Genomic DNA, 18,462 nt, shown 5'->3' with positions numbered 1-18,462 from the left:
TGACTCTCTCTCTCTCTTTTATATCTATATCTATATCTATATCTATATCTATATATATATATATATATATATATATATATATATATATATATATATATATATATATATATATCAAACTTAAACTGTATTCTGTTCTGTTCTATTCCTTCATTAAATTAGATTATTATTTTGAATGCTTTAGCCAGGTTGTTTGGAGAAGATTGATTGGACACTCAGGCACAGCTTGCACCTGATAAATAAACAGGCATTATGTTAATTTGCTTCATTATGCAAAAAAGGCGACAAACACACCGGGGGTTATCGATCAGTACTTGAAAGTTATACATGTCGTCAGAATGAACCCAGTCTGTCGTTATATTAGCCGAGGAAAGACTCTGCACAGCAAAGCCTCTTTCTCATAAAGAACAGATTTGGCTTGCTATCAAGGAAGAATAATGAACAGCGTGTTCAGCCAGTGGCTATGTAGTTTCAATGTACATGTAGTTTCTTAAAAGTATTAAATATTGGAGACATTCTAGTACGTCATCAGATTGTTTTTTGTTTTTGATGATGTGACCTTGCTCCTGCTCCTTTCTCATTTCATTACGAGCTGAATCAATTCAAATGAAAGCATTACTGCTTTAAAAATATCCTCATGAAGAGATGAAACTACAAACACGCTTCACCACACTCAGCCATCTGGATTCATAGGATGCATGACTTTCAGGTTATAATGACTGTGTTGATTTTTTGTGCAGCAGATTTCCTCTTAACATAGACGTAATAAATGGATATGTTCAGAATGCCTGGGTGAATGGATTAATCAGCAAAGGTGTTGCATTGTCTGAAATGCCACCATTAACCACAGAGGCTTAATGGGTGGAAGAGGGAAAGGTCAATGATGTAAGGAGCAGTGGGGAGAGGATGCACCATTTGTTGTTATTTATTACAGTGAATCAATTTAGACCTTTCTGATTGTGTAGTTCACTGGAATTTATTTCTGCTGACAGTTTTCTAACTTTGAGCAACAGAAATAGAGCAATCAATCTGTGGAAATAACAAAGCGTAAGCTATGGGATGTATTTGTTGTTGGAAAAACTGAATGCACAATACAGTAAAGTTCTTGGGGGGGCAGGGGATCGTCATATATAAAGCTGAGTATACATGCATTCAGTTATTCAGTGTCAGTCATTTAAAATATTATAAGAACCCCAACTGTTTCGAGTGTTTAATAATGGTAACTTTAAATCTGTTTTTGCAGTTATTGTGTTCTTTGTTGGACATGCTGCTGTGTCCTACCAGTTCTGTTTCTGAGGCAGTCCTTACACATCATGAGACACCCTGTGTCAAATTTGCAATTTTTTATTCAAATGCTTTGTTTCTTGAGGACCCCTCTCACTGCTACTTTATTGACTATGGCAGCAGGATTAAGCGGCTGTGCATTTAAAGGGAAACTCCAGCGTGAAACAGGATTTAGTCCATTCCAAGAAGTATGGGGACCACCATACAGACAGCATACTGTAGCGTACTTGAACTGAGGGTATTCCCTCTAGGACACTAATGTCGAAGCCTTTTAATTTCAAGAATGAATGATGTTATTTTAGTGACAGTCTGATAAGAAGATGGGAGGTGGTTTGGATTTCCTGCATTCCCTAATTATTCAAGCTCAAATGGAGCAAACAAGCTGAGCTTTTATTCTTGCTATTGTAAAACCATATTCGATTAATCAAAAATCTGTCAATAAATGTGAACACAGTTCCACCCTGGCAAGTACCAATAATTACTTGTTGATAAGATTGAAGTCAAGGTGATGTTTTTTATTTGTTGTTGTTTTTCTGTTTTACATATTTGTCTTTGAAGAGGAGAAAAAAATATTATTTTCCTCCTCTTCCTTAAACCCACAGCAGTGGATTGATATTGCTGTGATGCTGTATTATAAAATGTAGCTTGTTTAAATTTTGCAGCTGTTTTGCATCATTCTCACAAAGGCTGCCAGTAATTAGTAATTCTGGGGAACGTGGCTGTAGACAGAAATCAGATTTGAGAAGCTCACTTTTCTAAACCATAAAAGTCATTTCCTTCATGCCCTCCATTGTTTTACATGTTTTTGCAGTTTTATATTGAACAAATCAACCCAGTGTTTTTCGGAAATGACATTGCCAATCATTTTCATTCAGCATAAGGCGTACAGATGGTCCCCCCAGGTCCCTGCATGAAAAACTGCTGATTTGAGAGGAACGTCATGCTTAATTAATAGCAGCCGTAAACGGGGGTGCTTTCTATGCACAGACTGATATACGCCACCATTTGCCTCCCTTGCCAGCAGGGATATTCATCCCTGCACATCCAGAGCTTCCAAGCGTTATGGAAATTCAGGCACAACCTGCTCAAACACAGGATTAGTTTGTGATCTTTCACTGAGGACAGTCTCTCTTTTCATGTGACAATACCTTAATCCCCCGCGACTGGAGTTCAGGCCGCTGAGACACCCCTATGGAAATGGGCTCTAATGACATTATGGGTGAGCCCAAGGAAAACACGGGCGATGAAGGGCACGAGGTGGAAGAACCTGACACAGCTGCATAGAGATGTATGAAAACTGCTCAAGGATTTAATGCTATAGTGAAGGAGCTGAGTGAGAACCTAGGTTCAGAGAGATAAACATATATTGAGGATTAAATGTGCAACCGATGCACTGATCCAACTGAATTTTTAGTTCATCAGGCCCAGCCGTCCTTAAATAGATCTTAATTTGATGGCTCAGTGACGAGCAAGATTTCCCCTGCAGGCAGGCAAGAACGATAGTCCAAACAGATGAAGAGGTGCTACAGCATGACCATCTACACAGCACTTAGTATGTATTTGGCATACCTATCAGAAAAGCAATTTTCACAATGCTGTATACCTCAGATGTTACGATATTCCCCCCCTCTTATCCCCTCCTCCTGCTGAAGGGGAAACAGGCCCCGTGGTGCAGTCAGAGATATAAATAGGGCATGGTTTTATTTCACTCTCATAAACATGCAGATTGATTAGGGTCATTTTCTGCTAGCCTGCCTCCATCCACCCAAGCCTTTCCCTCCATTAGTGATGAAAACCTAGATTTATTGCCACGTCTGTCACTTCCAGACCATAATTCACTGGCCCACTGGCTGCCTGTTTTTATGTAGATGAGCACTGGGAATAAGGCATATTAAAAGCATGTGTCTCTGTGTCCATAGGAGCGCATACAGGTTGCCAATGGGGCGTTGTCAATCAGTCGCCTGACCCTGTCCGACACAGGAATGTACCAGTGTGTGGCTGGGAATAAGCACGGCGAGGTCTACTCCAACGCAGAGCTCCGAGTTATAGGTAAGACACTGGCTGCGCGTGTATGTGTGCGTCTGTGTGTGCACACGCATGTGTGCATACACTAAGTGCGTTGGCATGGAGATGTGTGCGCAAGCATACATTTGTCCGTATTTGTTTTCAAGTTTGTTCCGTCTTCTTCCTCTGCTCAATACCGGCAGAAGACCTCTGGCCTCTCTGTTATTGGCCACTAATTGAAAAGCATTAATTATAAGATGAATGCGTCCGGTTGACAGTGATGTATGCCAGAGCTGCTCTGTGCACCAGCCTCGCCCATCTGCCCTGTCAAGTCTGTCACTCTCCACTCTGGGCAGGCAGCAGCTTTCATTCACTGTTCAACCGCCAACATGTCTCATCCTGACCATGTCGCTGATTGGAATCAGGCTCAGGACAGCCGAGTGTGCTGGTCAGACTCATGGGGGGGGGGACTCAAAAAGAAAAGTTCAGGGACAGTATCAGGCAGTGGCTCACCTTTTTTGAAAAGGGCACATGTTTATTTTAAGCGGTTTCTAGTCAGGGAAAGTTATCGTGCCGGATCACTTGGTGAAAAACTAAACAACAAAATATTTCCCTCTCTGCCGTGAAAATGTCACAGAGAATCACATGCAGCCTAACTGAGAATAATAATCAGTTACACGGATTTCTTCAGCTCTTCAATATCCATTGTGGGCAGTACTACTTAGCTTTGTGGTTACTAATTATTCAGATTGTAAAGAATGTAATCTAGTGCCTTTGAATTATCCATGGCAATAATGTGGTGGATTTATGATCCTATTTTGCGCTTTTTTATTTGGAAAATGAGATTAATTTAATATCAGATAAATAATGAGAGATAATTTGGAGGAAAAGAGATGTGAGACTTTCACAAACACTGGCTTTAATATGCTGCTCTTGTCTCAGCTGTTGCCCCAGATTTCGCTCACAATCAACTGAGGAGCCAGACGCTGGTGAAGGTAGGAGGAGATGTGCTCATCGAGTGCAAGCCCAAGATGTCTCCTTGGGGCGTGATCTCTTGGCGGAAGGGCAGCGAACCACTCCGAGAAAGTAACAGGTAACACAACATTTACACATTTTGTTCTGCTTATACCCCACTGTGAGGACTGCTGGGCTTTCTCCCCTGCACGTGCTCTGATTACTTTTTCAAGGTGCAGATCCCTGGAGGTCGTGTTCATGTGTATTATTACGGACATGTCTTATGCTAAACAGCACTTGCTCCTTCCAGATGTAACATCTCTAATGTGATGTTGCCCCCAGCTGGTTGGAATATTGGACAATAAGCACATATGGTAAAAAAAAAAAAAAAAAAAAAAACATGGTTATAATTAATTAGTGCATTTTCTTTGACAATGTCATCAGTTAGCTTAGCTTTGGCTAATTAGATTTATTAATTAAATAAGCTTGTAGTAAGTTTCCACTTACTATATTGTGAAAGAACAGGGCAGAGACAGTTTAATAGTCAAACTGCATGATTGGAAGTGCAGGATGTAGTGTTTTTGGAGCTTTTAGAGACTAAAAGTCCAAATAACTCGGCTCCTTCTTGTTCAGATGTGACCAATCCTTTTTAAATCTCTGTAGGGAGTCCCAACTTTGTAGAAGTGCTATATTAAATATCTGGAGTGCCTCTTTAAAACATTCATTTTGAAGGATTTGAATCTTGCACTGACAACAGACCTGGAGCAGCCTACAAGTTTGGTTTTTTTTGCACATTATCTGATGCTCTGCTGCAAAATGAAAATGCAAAAGTGGCCACTGTTTTGTTGCTCCATCAGAGTTGTCACCACTAGAAATTAATTTACTTCTCAACATCCAGAATATCTCTCAGATGACGGACTTTGTAATGAGATGCTAGGTTTTGTATGATTTATTTCTTCCTCGAGCAGTTTTGATTTTTGAGAATGTTTTTAGAAATCTAGTATCAGGGTTCACCAGAAGGCCCCCGTCACTGTGGCATACTTTCTTGCTGTATGTCCGTGGAGAGATTTTGATGCTGTCCTCGGATGTGGTGAGAACACTCCCAAAACAGCTAGAAGGAGAAGCAGCATGAAACCTAACTGAATAATGGTTAATGAGGTTTGCAACGTTTTATATCCTGCTCTTTAGTGGTGGCCAAACAGACCAGCTGCTGAGTAAATCCAAAGTGCTAATCAAGTACTTTTCACCTCAGCAGGGATGATAAAGGCTTCAGAAATCAAATTATTCAACTTCTGATACATTTCCAGGTTCCTGAGAAGCAGAGGGCGATCTTCGCGTCCTGCCACATTTGACCCCTGAGGTGTGATGTGTGCTACATGCTATAACTTTTGCCAGTGTTTGTGCGTGTCTGTCTGAATGAGGTGTGAAGTCTGGCCCAGTAGCCTCATTTGCAGACAGGGGTCACCCATTGGGTGTCACCACTCTAGCATGACTCCGCTCTGACAGCAGGCCTGTGTGCACAGTGTCTTGCCAGGCTTTGCATATATACAAAGCAGTGTTGTTGCTTGTCAAACAAAGTGGCGGGGAATTTGCATAGTGGTTTCGCTGTTGGTGCCCTTCACTCGCCCTGTGCCACCTCCATCACACGTTTCAACCTCTCAGCACCAGGAGCGTTTGATTCTGTTGCTCTGAAGTTTAGTTAGATTTCACATTTGTTTTCATAGTTTTCATTTACTTTGGTGTGACATGAATTCACATCCTCCATTAAGTGATAAATGACATGTGTCTGTACCAATGTCAAATAGATGCTTTGTTTCCCTGAAATTCTGTCACTGCGTGTATTTGTCCTTCAGTGTTCACACTTATTCCTAATTATAAATCACACAATGACCAGCTGCTGTGATAAATAATGAACGATTCAAGGTTTAAATCATTTAACTGTTATTAAGGAATTACTTATGAATAATTAAAATCAGAAAATTATTTTTGTTGCAGCTGTATCTGAAGGATAGATTTACTGAAGCCATCTAGTTCTTTAGTGAAGAAAGCGTATTGTGATTAGGGACAATTAGTAGATGGATTCCTTTGACACTGTTCTTATTCTGGTAGCTTTGAAAGTCTGTTTGATGTTCAGAAATATGTTTTAATGCTTTTACTCGAGCTAAATGAACGATATTTGGCTCTGGCCACCTGTGCTGCTGCTCCGAAATGAAGAAGAAATAGACACAGATTTGAAATTAAAATTCAGCAGTCCCAGCTGTATTACATTAAAAGGAAATTTTTTGCCAAGATGCCGGATTGTATTGCCAGCTACTAAGTGCAGTAACTGTTTACAGAGCTTGAAAACACATGCCAGAGGCTTTAAACGTGCTGATTACAGCCCACCCCCACCCCTTACTCTCTTTTCTATTATCTCTCTTTTTCTCTCATCTGTGACATACACACATACACCCCTGTGTTGTATGCCACACAATGAAAATGTTCAGCATCTGTTGCAGTTACCATTAGAACAGTTGTCTTTTAAGCGCCTGCCCACTAATAGCTGTCCTGCCTGTAGGTCGAGTACAGAATTTAGTCTTATCCTGCTGCTTCTTTGGAAAATCATACGACTTCAGTGAAAGCACAGCACTGGTGCAAATGTAAGAGTGTAAATGATGGAACAAACAAAATCCTGCTTTCACACATCAGCTGTGTGATAAGCACAAGTGCTGCATTTCTTGCTTGTTAATTTTATTTATGTTTTTCTTTATATATGAAGTCCAGATAAAATAACCGCGTTTGTATGCATGCATGTGTGAGCGCGTCTGTTTGGTTATACACCTGTACCAAAAGGTGCGAAATCATAAGAGGTAGCTGTGAACCCCTTTTGTTGAAGATTAATTGCCTTAATTGCGTTAGCACTCCACAGTGGCTCCGACAGAAAGGGAACTAGTGTCACCAGCAGGGTAATCCATCTTTATAGCAGCAGCCCCCCTTTTTTTTTTCCACGGGAGGCCGGTGGAGGGAGGGGATGTCTTATCTACCCCAGACAACCCTGCAGGGACGAGGTTTAGATGACATCAGCTGGAACAAAGCAGCTGAGAGCGCAGAGCAGAGCAGGTCTTGCTGATGAGCGTGTAAGTGGGCCGTGTCAGCCGTGGAGAGCAGCCTAAAAAACACACCATTTCAATATGTCACTGACAGGAAGAAGTCAGGTTTGTTAGGCCGCTCACACTAGACGCACTCAATCAACTGTCCTCTCACGAGCTGCCGCAGGATGTGCTGACGTTCCGATGTTGCTCCCTTCTTACGCAAACACTCAAGACATTGAGTATTTATCTCAATTGGGTTTGGCAGTCATGCAAATATTTGTGCTGGATCATTCAATCCTATGAAGAAGGTGTCTGGGTGTGGCTCTGATGCGGCAGGGTTTCCTCAGCTGCACAGCAGATACATGTTTGCTTTGTTTGTTTTGGTGCATACTGTTCTACAGAAGAAAAAGGCATAATCCTGTAGTTAGTTTTTTTTTTTTTTTTAAATATTAGAATAACATAATTTTTTTGCTTTTTAGAGTCCACAGTATGGAGGAGTTGATGGACAGTCACAAGTTCAGCATGCCCCAGGTATCCATGGCAATTCCTTTTTCATAAGCACAGTCCAAAAGGTCAAAATAAATTAATGCTAAAAATGTATTATTATTTTTTCCCCTGTGATTTTTTTTTCTGTGTTATGCATCATACCTCTCAAATAAGAGCGGTATTTAGAATGGGGCGAAATATGAACCCCGCTGGTGGCCGGATTCCTGGGGAAGCTGAATTTAGTCCTTTATGTGTATTATAATTGCAGAGAGGAAATTGAACTCCAAGAACAAAATGCACCTGGCAAACTGCTGCCCAGTCAAAATGCCAGACGGACTCCCATTGTGTCCGTAAGTGCACAACGCAGACAGACAATCTATTAGAAATTTGGTTTATGTATTGATTTATTTATTCAAAATCCTAAATACTTCAAGTAATTGAGAATAATTGCTAACTTTATTAGATTTCAGATTCAGAAATAACATGAACATTTTCTGAACTCTGGAAAGAAAAAACTAACAATAATAGCATTTCAGAAACTCAGTTTAGGAGCCTAAGATTCCACTATTTATATTCTGTTCTTAGGTTTAAAATGAAAAGACTTTCTGAGTTTGCCTAAAATAAAAGTACATATCATTAATACACTGCTCACTGAAACAGTCTACTCTGATGATCTCTGTGACTTGAACTGGAGGGGAAGCAGTTATGTGATGGCTGTAGAGGGCTTGAAATGGTGCTGATGGTTCTTTAAGGTACCGTGATGGTTTAGCTACTACTGTTACACACCCATTGAAATTGTGAACTGCATGAAACTGTGCACCAGTGTTAGCTGTAGCACTCTTTGTTCACTTGGGAGTAAACCATTTGAGTGACATCTTTGAACAAAGTGAGTACATGAAGCTCGTTGCCAAGGTAACATCTGTTCAAAGTTTTATCGGCTCCTTTTTTACCCCAGATTAGTGGTTTCAAACAACTACAGATGTGCAGTTCCACGGAGCATAGAGAGAAACATAAAGGAAGGATTCTACTGCAAAGAAGTACAGAAGTAGTAGTATATATATAGAAAATCTCCCGAATATTGGCAGTATTAAAATTCATATATCATTGCTTGTCGTACATAAGCTGTCAGAGCCTTTCATGCATTCTGAGTACAAATGCAAACTCTTAAATCTTTGCGCTGCCATGCATTAAATGTGTTGTTGTTGTTGTTTTTTGTTGCTTTAGAGTTCACACATCTTAAATTACGACATTTTGTCCCTATTTATGTAGTGCTAAACGTCAAATCTGCATGACAATGGTGTGTGATTTTTACTGAAAAGGTGACAAAAAGAAAGATAGTGGAATTAACAATTTAAATTGAAGAACTTAGAGTTGCATATTTTAGCGCTTTTTGTTTTTATTAAGCTGATAAGGCCTTTAAGGTCTGCTAAAACCATGTGTAAAAATAAAATGCACATTGCTGCCAAGAGATCTCACAGCAGCCACTGTCACAGTGGCCTGCTTGGCCTCTGATCAAAAATGGCCTTTATTGGTTGGTTTGGTTGTGAAATGATAAGACAGAAATACTAATCTTGTTGGAAAACACTCCCCTCTTCAGTGGCTTAAAGAATCAAATTCAACAGTCAGATTCTGTTAGTGCATTTATGGTGGCTCAGTACAAACAAACTGCATCCTTATCACACGCTGCGAATAAATCACTGCTTATTCAGACAGTCAGTCGGGACAGCCATGGGTTAAAGAAAACACTACAGTTAGCAGGATGAAGACTGGAAATGTTTACACTGCTGTCTTCTGACCAGATGGCAGGGATTTTTGGCATCATTGGCGTGAATGGTGGCTGAAGCTGTAGTAATGGTGGCAGAATGTGTAGGTGACATGTTTTAAAGGTTAAAGATAAAGATTTAAAAAAGTGTAAAAGTAAATCTATGATACTATTCATTATACAACATTAAACTGGTCATTGTTGTTATATTTTGCTTCGGTTCTAAGACATTTGGTTTTCTATTGACAATGATGATATTTGACCACGATGTAAACAGTAAACCTGACTGGTATCTATTCTGTCTTTGTTTGTCACTTTTCAGCATCCAATCTTTGGAATGTGTCTTTTTTACTTTAAGCATCTGAAGCACCATATGGATAAGATAAGATAAGATAAGAGAATCCTTTATTAGTCCCTCAGTGGGGAAATTGCATTTAGCAACAGCAGGGGTACAGTACAGTAAGTGAAAGTAAGATATAAGTAAGAGACCAATATGGCCAGAACAAGATTAAATAAGGTAGAATAACTAAGAGACTAAACTAAGAAACAAGAAAATAGCTGCTGTAAAAAAAAAAAAAAAATCCAGGTGTAAGATAACCCTGACCCTAATAATACACTTCCAGACTCCTCCTGTTGAAATACTATTTGTCCAAAGAGAACATAGTCCTCATCTGTGAATCCTTTTCTCTCATAAAAGTGAAACATGAAATATTTTAGCAGGATATAAATCCCGTGGCTTGTTTACCAGTCAATGCTTAGAACCTAATGTCCAGAAAATAATAGCTTATGTTCAGGACAATACAGTACTTCATGTTGGATGAGCAATTTTCCCATCAAAATATAGAACACGTCTTCATCTTCTTAGTATTTGTAAATCTGTGTGAAACAGGAGTACACTAAGACAAGGTTTAAAAAATCATCATGTCCCCTTGAAGAGTTAAAGATGAAATAAAAACCATCATCATTCTTTGTGCTTTATTTCTGATGGCGCAGTGATTCCATTTTTAACGTGCAAATTATACTTACTCTCGGCATATAGAAAACACTATCAAATCTCAAAAGGGCCACATCCGAGGAGCTTGACACCCTAATGGGCCAGTGGTTTCAAAGTCGGCACAATTTACTTTGAGAAATCAAATGCCGTTGGGAAATTGGCGCAAACATCAGTCTCCTCTCATATTTCTTATTTTATCGCTCGTCACGAATTGAGCACAGATGTACATTTTGAGGCCTCTTTAATTCTGCTTTTTACTTTTGCCAAACTATTGACACACACGTTGAAGAGCGAGTGTGCCACATGAATCAGTGAGCATGAGAAATTACTATTGCAGGATGTGCTCTGACTCATCTCACGCCTGGAGCAGTTTTTAAATCATCTGCTAGGTGTGTTTATAGATTTAAGTGGTGTCTGTTAATATCGGAGCTGTAGGTGCGAACGCAACACAACAAGTTTTTGAGTGGCTCGCTGAGTTAAAGTGAGGAGACACAGGAGGATTTCTGTCTGTGGCGTGGATGTTGATTAGTTCATTAGTCTGTAGAGAGAGCAACACTCGCTCTAGCTGGATTGGCCAGATTCTGTCTGTAGTCATGACCCACTGGTATAACTGTCCCTCTTGCATATTATATATCCCTCCTACACTGGCAGAGCAAATAAGCATGGCTGTCACGTAAATGAAGAGATGTCTCGCAGAGTGATCCCCATTTATAGGCCCATCTGCTCTGCCAGACGCACTCCAGAAAGAATCAGTGTCAGGAGAACACCAAAACTGCAGAGGAGGCATAGCAGCGAACATTAATTTACTTATCGCATATCTTCCTATCTTTCTATCATGCCTTTGTTCTTTTTCAAGGAGATTTTAATAAGAGTCTCATCAAATGTCTCAGGGCTTAATTTTATGAGGACTTGGAATTAATAAGCTCTGTATGGAAACAGGTGTATTAATAAAGGTGGTGATTAAATGATCTGTGTGAACGGACGACCCAGCACTGCTATTTCAGTTCCCTCATTCTTAGGTTGCATGCTGTTATTCTTATTAAACACATTGTTTATCATGTTTAAATGTCACTTCACATTTCTTCTCATCAGATCTCTGATTTCCTCGTTTGCTTCTAATTGAACATCTGCTTGTGAAGTGGAGGTCTGACTCTCTGTGGAGGTTAGCAGTGTGAGCGAGCAGTGCCAGTATTTCAGAATACTGAAAGCTTATGGTGCCCAGAAGGACTCATTTCATTACTTTGCCTTGAGGAAAGGTTTACTACCTGACAAGGCTGCAGTGGACAGCTGAGTGGTGCTTTTCATTTTGTCTTTGCCTACACCTCTCCACCACCCTGGCTGCAGTTTAAAAAAAGCCACACGAAGGAGTGCGGTTCCCTTTGCCTGAGAAGGGGAACAAACCGAGGATTAGTGCTTTGCTGATCCTGGCACCTGCAGACAACACCCGCCACGCTGTTCAGAGGTGCCTACTAGCGCACGCATCCGCGTAGCCGATTAAATGTTTTATTTATCCAAACATGTCTCGGAGTTAGAGCTGCTCAGGAAGCGGAAATAATCTCATTGGTTGGTTTAAACCTCAGTGGGCCGAGTCAAAGTCCTACATTTCTTTTGAAGTGGAGGTCAGGTAAAAGCTAGCTTGATTAGAAATCAAAGGAATAATAGAGGGTTTTAAGGGCAAAAAGCATATTTTTATTATTCATTCCTGACATTCATGATGTTGGAAGGTCAGCAGGGCTCACAGAGTGCAGGCTAATGATGGATGCTCGGTCACGCTCCTGACTAACTTTAACATGACAGGGCAGCTACTGCAGGCCAGCTAGCCCATTTAGATGACCTAAAATGGTTTGATCATATCTTATTAACCGTTAGTAGCAATATTCCGAGGATTCATAAGACTAACTTTTCTTTGCTCATCATGTTTCCAACCCTTGGCCACTGGCTGCCCAGAAAGTCACTTCACTTTAGATGAATATGAATCACTGGTTTGATATATTTGTGGCTCTAAGCAGGGGGGACTGCACCATGTGTTTGACATGATGTGATCATCAGATAAATTTGGATTAGATAAATGAGTAGGCCATGATTCACTTTGCTCACTGTGGCCTTACAAGGGTGGATTATAGGCATTTGCCTCTATCAGAGACATATTTTATAGCCAGATGTACAAGTTAATTTCACTTAGATGTTAGAATGAACCCTGATCATCAAATTTTGATTTTTTTTAGGCCATGCAGTTAGAGAATTGTGCTTTATACAGCATGGTAGATTCTTTCCTTTCCACAGTTTACTGATTTGTCCATCTCACACCTGATCCAGCTCAGTTGACTGGTCGCTAAATTCCTCCCTCGAGGCATGGCGTGACGGTAGTCCGTCCTGTGAAGCAGGTTTACTCTTATAATACAGTTTTGTCAAATGGTCTAAATCGGTGTATGTGCATCCATGTGTCAGGCTTTTCATTTTCTTTTATAGACTAAAAGTCCTAAAAAGCTGCTAAATGTAATTTAATTTTAATTCTACTGTGTTAATAGTTTGAAATGCCTCTGGTGCCTCTTTGCCTTCTGGTCAGGGTGCTTCATGTTGAAGGACACATTGCTGATGGACAGACTGTACGTTGGCCTTTGCTTGTCAGGATCACAGACATTAATTGATTTTGTTGTTGTATTTAGAGACCATCAAAATGATTAGTAGATCAATTCACCTTCCAGCTATTTTGGCAGTACTCTCACATCCCACTGCATCACTCACAGACAGGGTATATCCTTCAAACAATTAAGACCCCAGTTCATGTAGTGCTATGAATTTTCAATCAGTCAGGCTGTACATTTGCTTAATTAGCTGTTTTTCTGTAAAAACAGGAGCAGGAGGGGGGAGGGACTGTAAGAACTGTTTGTGCAAGAATCTAGTGCTGACTGACTAAACTCAAATAAATCTCAGACCAGATATAAAGTGAATTCTGAGATGTTTGCTGAGATTAGGTCAGAACCCTCTTTACCCGTCTGCATCCCATGTAGTGCTTGCCAGGATTATTTTTATCTGGAAGACTGTGGCTGATATCATTTTTCAAAGTGAGAATCCGCTAGCACAGCATGAGTAATCCATCTTGGTTCCTCTGACAATTTCCTGTGGAACATGTGTGTGCTCTTTATTCCTGAAGGGATACCTCAGCACATGAGAGGAGATGAATATCTCTGGAAGGGGAATAGACCAGCAGAGCAATTTGCGATTAAAGGAATCCTCTGGAAGTACATACGCAAACCCCTGTGTGGCCCAGGCCGATAAACTCCCTCTCCTCGCAATGCAATTACCAACACAATCACATCGTGGTCCACAGACGGGAGTTAACATGTTCTCAATCAGTCTGCTTCATTAAGACAACTTCCAATAAAAAATGCACTTTTACACAACATTTAATCTGAGAGGCTTCATTTGCACCGAGGTCCTTAGACAGTAGACTACATGTGTGCATGTGTGAGAGAGAGGATTGGGGAGAAAATTAGTTTTTGTCCTTATTTTTTCATTATAGGCACTAACACAGTAACAATATCTTCACGACTGATGACATTTTGTCATCCTGAGCACTTTTTCCCTTTATTGTTGAAGTGAGACCAGATACCAAATTGTGCTGTACATTTAATTTCATTTATCTCAGCATTATGAATATTGAGACTATTCTTAAAATAAAATAATAAAAATAAATCTAGCAACCAATTCCTGGAATGGAAAAATCCAATATTCAAATGGTCTAATAAATTGTAACAAGTTAGTTAGTGTACAATGCCTGCTGTATCTATCAAAAAAGTAAAGGAAAAAAAAAAGAGGCTATAGGGAAGAACTTTCCATTTCCCTGCTTACATTATGGTAAAATACACTGGAGCTGTGGCAGTAGTGTGCATTTCACGGAGTAAGAGATTAATACTTGCGTCGCAGCCCAGCACCCCTGTCCCCTGGCCGTGTTTTTATAAAGCAACCGTATTGGCAAAGACGCTTTAATGCTAGCCAGTGCCCCGGAGACAAGTGTCAATACACAATGAACCAAAAGGAAAGTCATTTCAAGTATTGCCTGCAACTTACTCCACTAGTAATGTAGCCGAATAGACAAAAACAGCACATAGCCCTTCTGGCTGCAGAGCCTGCCTTTTTTGAGACTTGGAGAATGAGTGAATATTTTGTGTCAATCATTCTTAATCATTTGCTCTATCTTAAAGCAAGAGCTGCGTGCAACAGCCGTTGCAAAGGCACTTGTTATATTGTTGTTGAGCTTTGATTGACACCTCCAAAAGATCCTTGTCAGATGGGCATTTTCTACACGATTGATGGTAATTGTCTGCAAGGTACAGTGGTTTCTTACCACTCAAAGTCTGGTAGAGTAAACTGTAATTGAGCTGCCTAATAACTTCTAACACTGAGGGAGTGATTTGTGCTGCTTTTTTGGCCACCAGGCATTTTTAATGTAATCAGGCAGAGCACTGACTCACTGGAATATTTAAAGCACAACCCCTAGCTTCGACCCTCCAAAGCAAGTTAGATTCAATACACTGGTCACTCACTCTGCAATAAGACATCACACTGTGTTCTCTAGGGTTTTTTTTTTTTTTTGAGCAGCGGGGGAGATGGCCAATCTGACTATAAAGGGGTTTGAGGTAATGTGCAGGTAGTATGCCTGGTGTCAGAGTGAAAGTCACTAATACAAACTTCTAACATCTAACTGTTAGCTAGTTCTTTTCTCTCTCTTCTCTTTCTTTTTCTCTTGTTTCTCTGTTTTTTGGACTTCTATGTCTATTGCGTGCAGCTTCCTGTCTACATAGTTGTAGAAAATAAATAGTGATAGTTACCAGGTCAGGGCTAAATTTAAAATTAAATAGAGTCACGACACGCTTTTGATATTTTTGGGGTCACGTTTATTGAAGTATTCAAAGACCCTTTTATTGGCTGTATTAAAAAGATGAGAATACTTGAACACAGAAGAGTTTATAGTTAAAACTGTGGTCAGATTTGCTCAACATGCTACATGCAAAGTTTACAGTCAAAGCTAGAGGCTTTATGACATGTTACTTAGGCACAATGGTGCTGGAGCTAATCCCTAATGTCAGCATACTGTTATTCTGATATTGGCACAATGACAATACAACATCAACATGCTGATGTTTAGTAGATATAAAGTTTACCATGTTCACTGTAATATTTTAACATGTAAACATTTGTTAAGTAGCATTAAACTAACTAAATTTTGACCTATAGCAGCCCTAGATGAAATGTCAGGGCATCTTCAAAATTTTAAGTGGTGAACTGACCAGTAGACTATAAAATGAAAAGAAAAAAGAAAATAAGGACCAGTTTGAGTATGGCCAGAGCTAACCTGTCATTCAAGCAACAGAGTCACCTTTATACTGCAGAGTTAGCTGGATAGTGATATCATTTTTTTGGAATTGGTTTGATTAACTCTGACTCAGAGCATTCAAATTTTCCCAACTTCACATTTCAAATTAGTTAATCATCTCTGATCACAGGGCCATGTGGTAATGCTCTGATCGGTTGCTGCAGCTAATGATCCATGTGACAAGGTGAGAGTCATTGGTACAGGTCTGAGTACAACAAAAATCAATATCAATTACACCTATATTGGAGAATTGTCAAAAGTAAATGCCCAGGTGTCCCTATTTCACCAGCGTCAGCCAATCGCTTTGTTGGCTGAAAGAACAACAAAAAAAAGGAGCATACCTGCTTTGTGGTCTCTAATTGACCGTTAACCTTGATGTTGACAACTTCACAAGAAAATAGAAGGCACATTCATTTAGTCATGATGCTGCATAAAGCAGGCATCTCAGAAGTTGTACCGCAGTTGCATCGCACTCGGCAGGTTTCAGCGTCCTGGGTCTACGCTACACAGCTGGGCTTGATTTATGCCGCTGACAAGGCCGTTTCTCTCCAGCACAGCACACTGTGGGGAACCTGAGGAGAGACAGCCTTTCAATTTATCTCAGACAGCCCCTCCCCCCTCTGCACTTCAGGGCTTTTAAAGCAGTCAAGAGCATAGATCAACACCTGAAGTTAGGTCCCACCCCTTGTCCCGACTCAGAGGATATGGTGACCTCGCCTCTTTCTCCACACACTCGCCACATTACAGCCTCTCGCCTCCAGCACTGTTAGCAACACTGATGTTTTGATACAATTATGATTAGAAACATCACCTGCAGGTAGGTCGATGACGGTCAATGTGGATCGGAAATAGTAACACACACACCTCACCTTATCTGTGAGCTGACCGCGGTGGGCAAACACAATATCAAACACATCCCCTGCAGTACTTTTTTCACTCTTACTTTTTTCCGTTTAGTTAACTGGTATTTGGAAGTGAAAGTCTGCTGCAGTGGTGAGTTGAGCAAGCGGCCTGTGCACTGAGGCAATAATCTTTGTGTGTAGAAGGCCTTAGCTGAGACTAATTATTTGGTGAAATCACCATAAGCTTGTGACGATCACGCTTCCTGTGGTCTCATGGCTGAGTAATTCCATTGATAGAATCTTAACCCCTGTTTTCACAAGCTTTTTATTTACCCTATTAATTAAGTAGAGGAGCACACAGGCCTCCAGCCTGCAATCAGCCATGACATCTCAGAGTCGCTAAGTATTCATGAACGGCCCTGTTTAGAACTCTCAAATCAGAATCTGATCTCTGATTACACATATTGTGTGCATGTTGAATTTTCATGAGTGCCCTGCTATTCTTCGACGGCATTAGCGAGTTAGCGTGTTCATGTCGAAAGAGAGCTAACATGATTTCACTATTTGAGCACGAGGCTCCCGCTGCTACTATTAGAAACTCGCTCCACATTCTAGGCCCACACGCACTTAGTTCAAAGATGCTGCTCTCAACTCACAATTTTCTTGCCTATTTTTTTTTGTGACTCATTATTTAGATTGTGACAGTTTCCTCTCACAACGTAGAATTTATCAGACAGATCAAAGACAAAATATGTCTGAATGAAACATCAAAACAAGCCTTTCAAGTGCCTTTCTGATTGTGAGGAAGCTTACAAAAAGGCAACGTCTGCATCTGTTAACAGTGTCTCAAAGAGAATGTAAGGAAATAACAAAAACAGGCTTTTACTTTGGACTAGGCTCTTTCCTGCGATTTCCACTTCACAGTGCCCATGATAGCTCCTCAGTGACTGATGTTATTTGTCTCTTTCATCTTGTCACAGAGCGGGGAGGATCAACACTGTGCTGCCCCTGTCCTCAGAGGCTTGATCTCATCCAAAATACACACCTGTGTTTTTTAGGATTACGCGAGTGCACTTGGCCATCTCGCTGTGTTCAAAATAATTGCCTCCTTTTAGGAGAATTATTGCCATGTCCATTAAACCTGTGTGAGGCACGGATGAAAGGAGTGGCACTTGTGTTCATCTCACCTGTGAATTATTGATACCTGCCCCACCGCTGGCTTCTCTCGGGATGGAGGTGTGAAATGTCTCCTCACATAATGGGCACATGGTGCAGACATGTTGTCTGGGCTAGGGCAGAGGAGAGGGAAGACAGGAGCAGAACTGAAATGTGTTAATAGTAAGCCTCCATCTCTTATTCACCACTGCTGTGCCTCAGTTGACTTCTACTGTGTTTGACCTCATCTGCTCTTCCATTAGCTTCAGACTAAAATGATGAACACTTATGCAGACACCCGGTCTGCTCCTCTTTCTGTGATGTCGGTGAAAGGGAGGTGCCTCCTCAGTCTTCATATAAAGCTACAAAGAAGGCAAATGATGCAGTGAATGGCCAAGAATGGTCTTGGCTCCACAGGAGGGATACTGAGGATTTAACTCTTTATAAGAGCCATTGTACTTGCACGCTGCACCACTTGTTCGCTCTCAGAGCTCTGCAGAGCCTCCTCTTACAAGATGCATGGTGAACAAGTCCAC

General features: G+C 40.6%; 1 protein-coding gene across 1 annotated transcript in view; it reads left to right on the top strand.

Moving 5' to 3' along the window:
* Positions 1–18,462, top strand: part of cntn4 (contactin 4) — a 97,366-nt gene that overhangs the window by 58,333 nt on the left and 20,571 nt on the right. The window contains exons 9-10 of the mRNA XM_041033436.1: positions 3,201–3,330; positions 4,228–4,378. Of these exons, the coding sequence (XP_040889370.1) occupies positions 3,201–3,330; positions 4,228–4,378 (281 nt within the window). The remainder of the gene's footprint in view (positions 1–3,200; positions 3,331–4,227; positions 4,379–18,462) is intronic.

Source organism: Toxotes jaculatrix, chromosome 3 (genome assembly GCF_017976425.1).
Source record: "Toxotes jaculatrix isolate fToxJac2 chromosome 3, fToxJac2.pri, whole genome shotgun sequence".
NCBI lineage: Eukaryota > Metazoa > Chordata > Actinopteri > Toxotidae > Toxotes > Toxotes jaculatrix.
The sequence above is the reverse complement of the archived record's forward strand: the minus strand, read 5'-3'. Positions and strand labels throughout refer to the sequence as shown.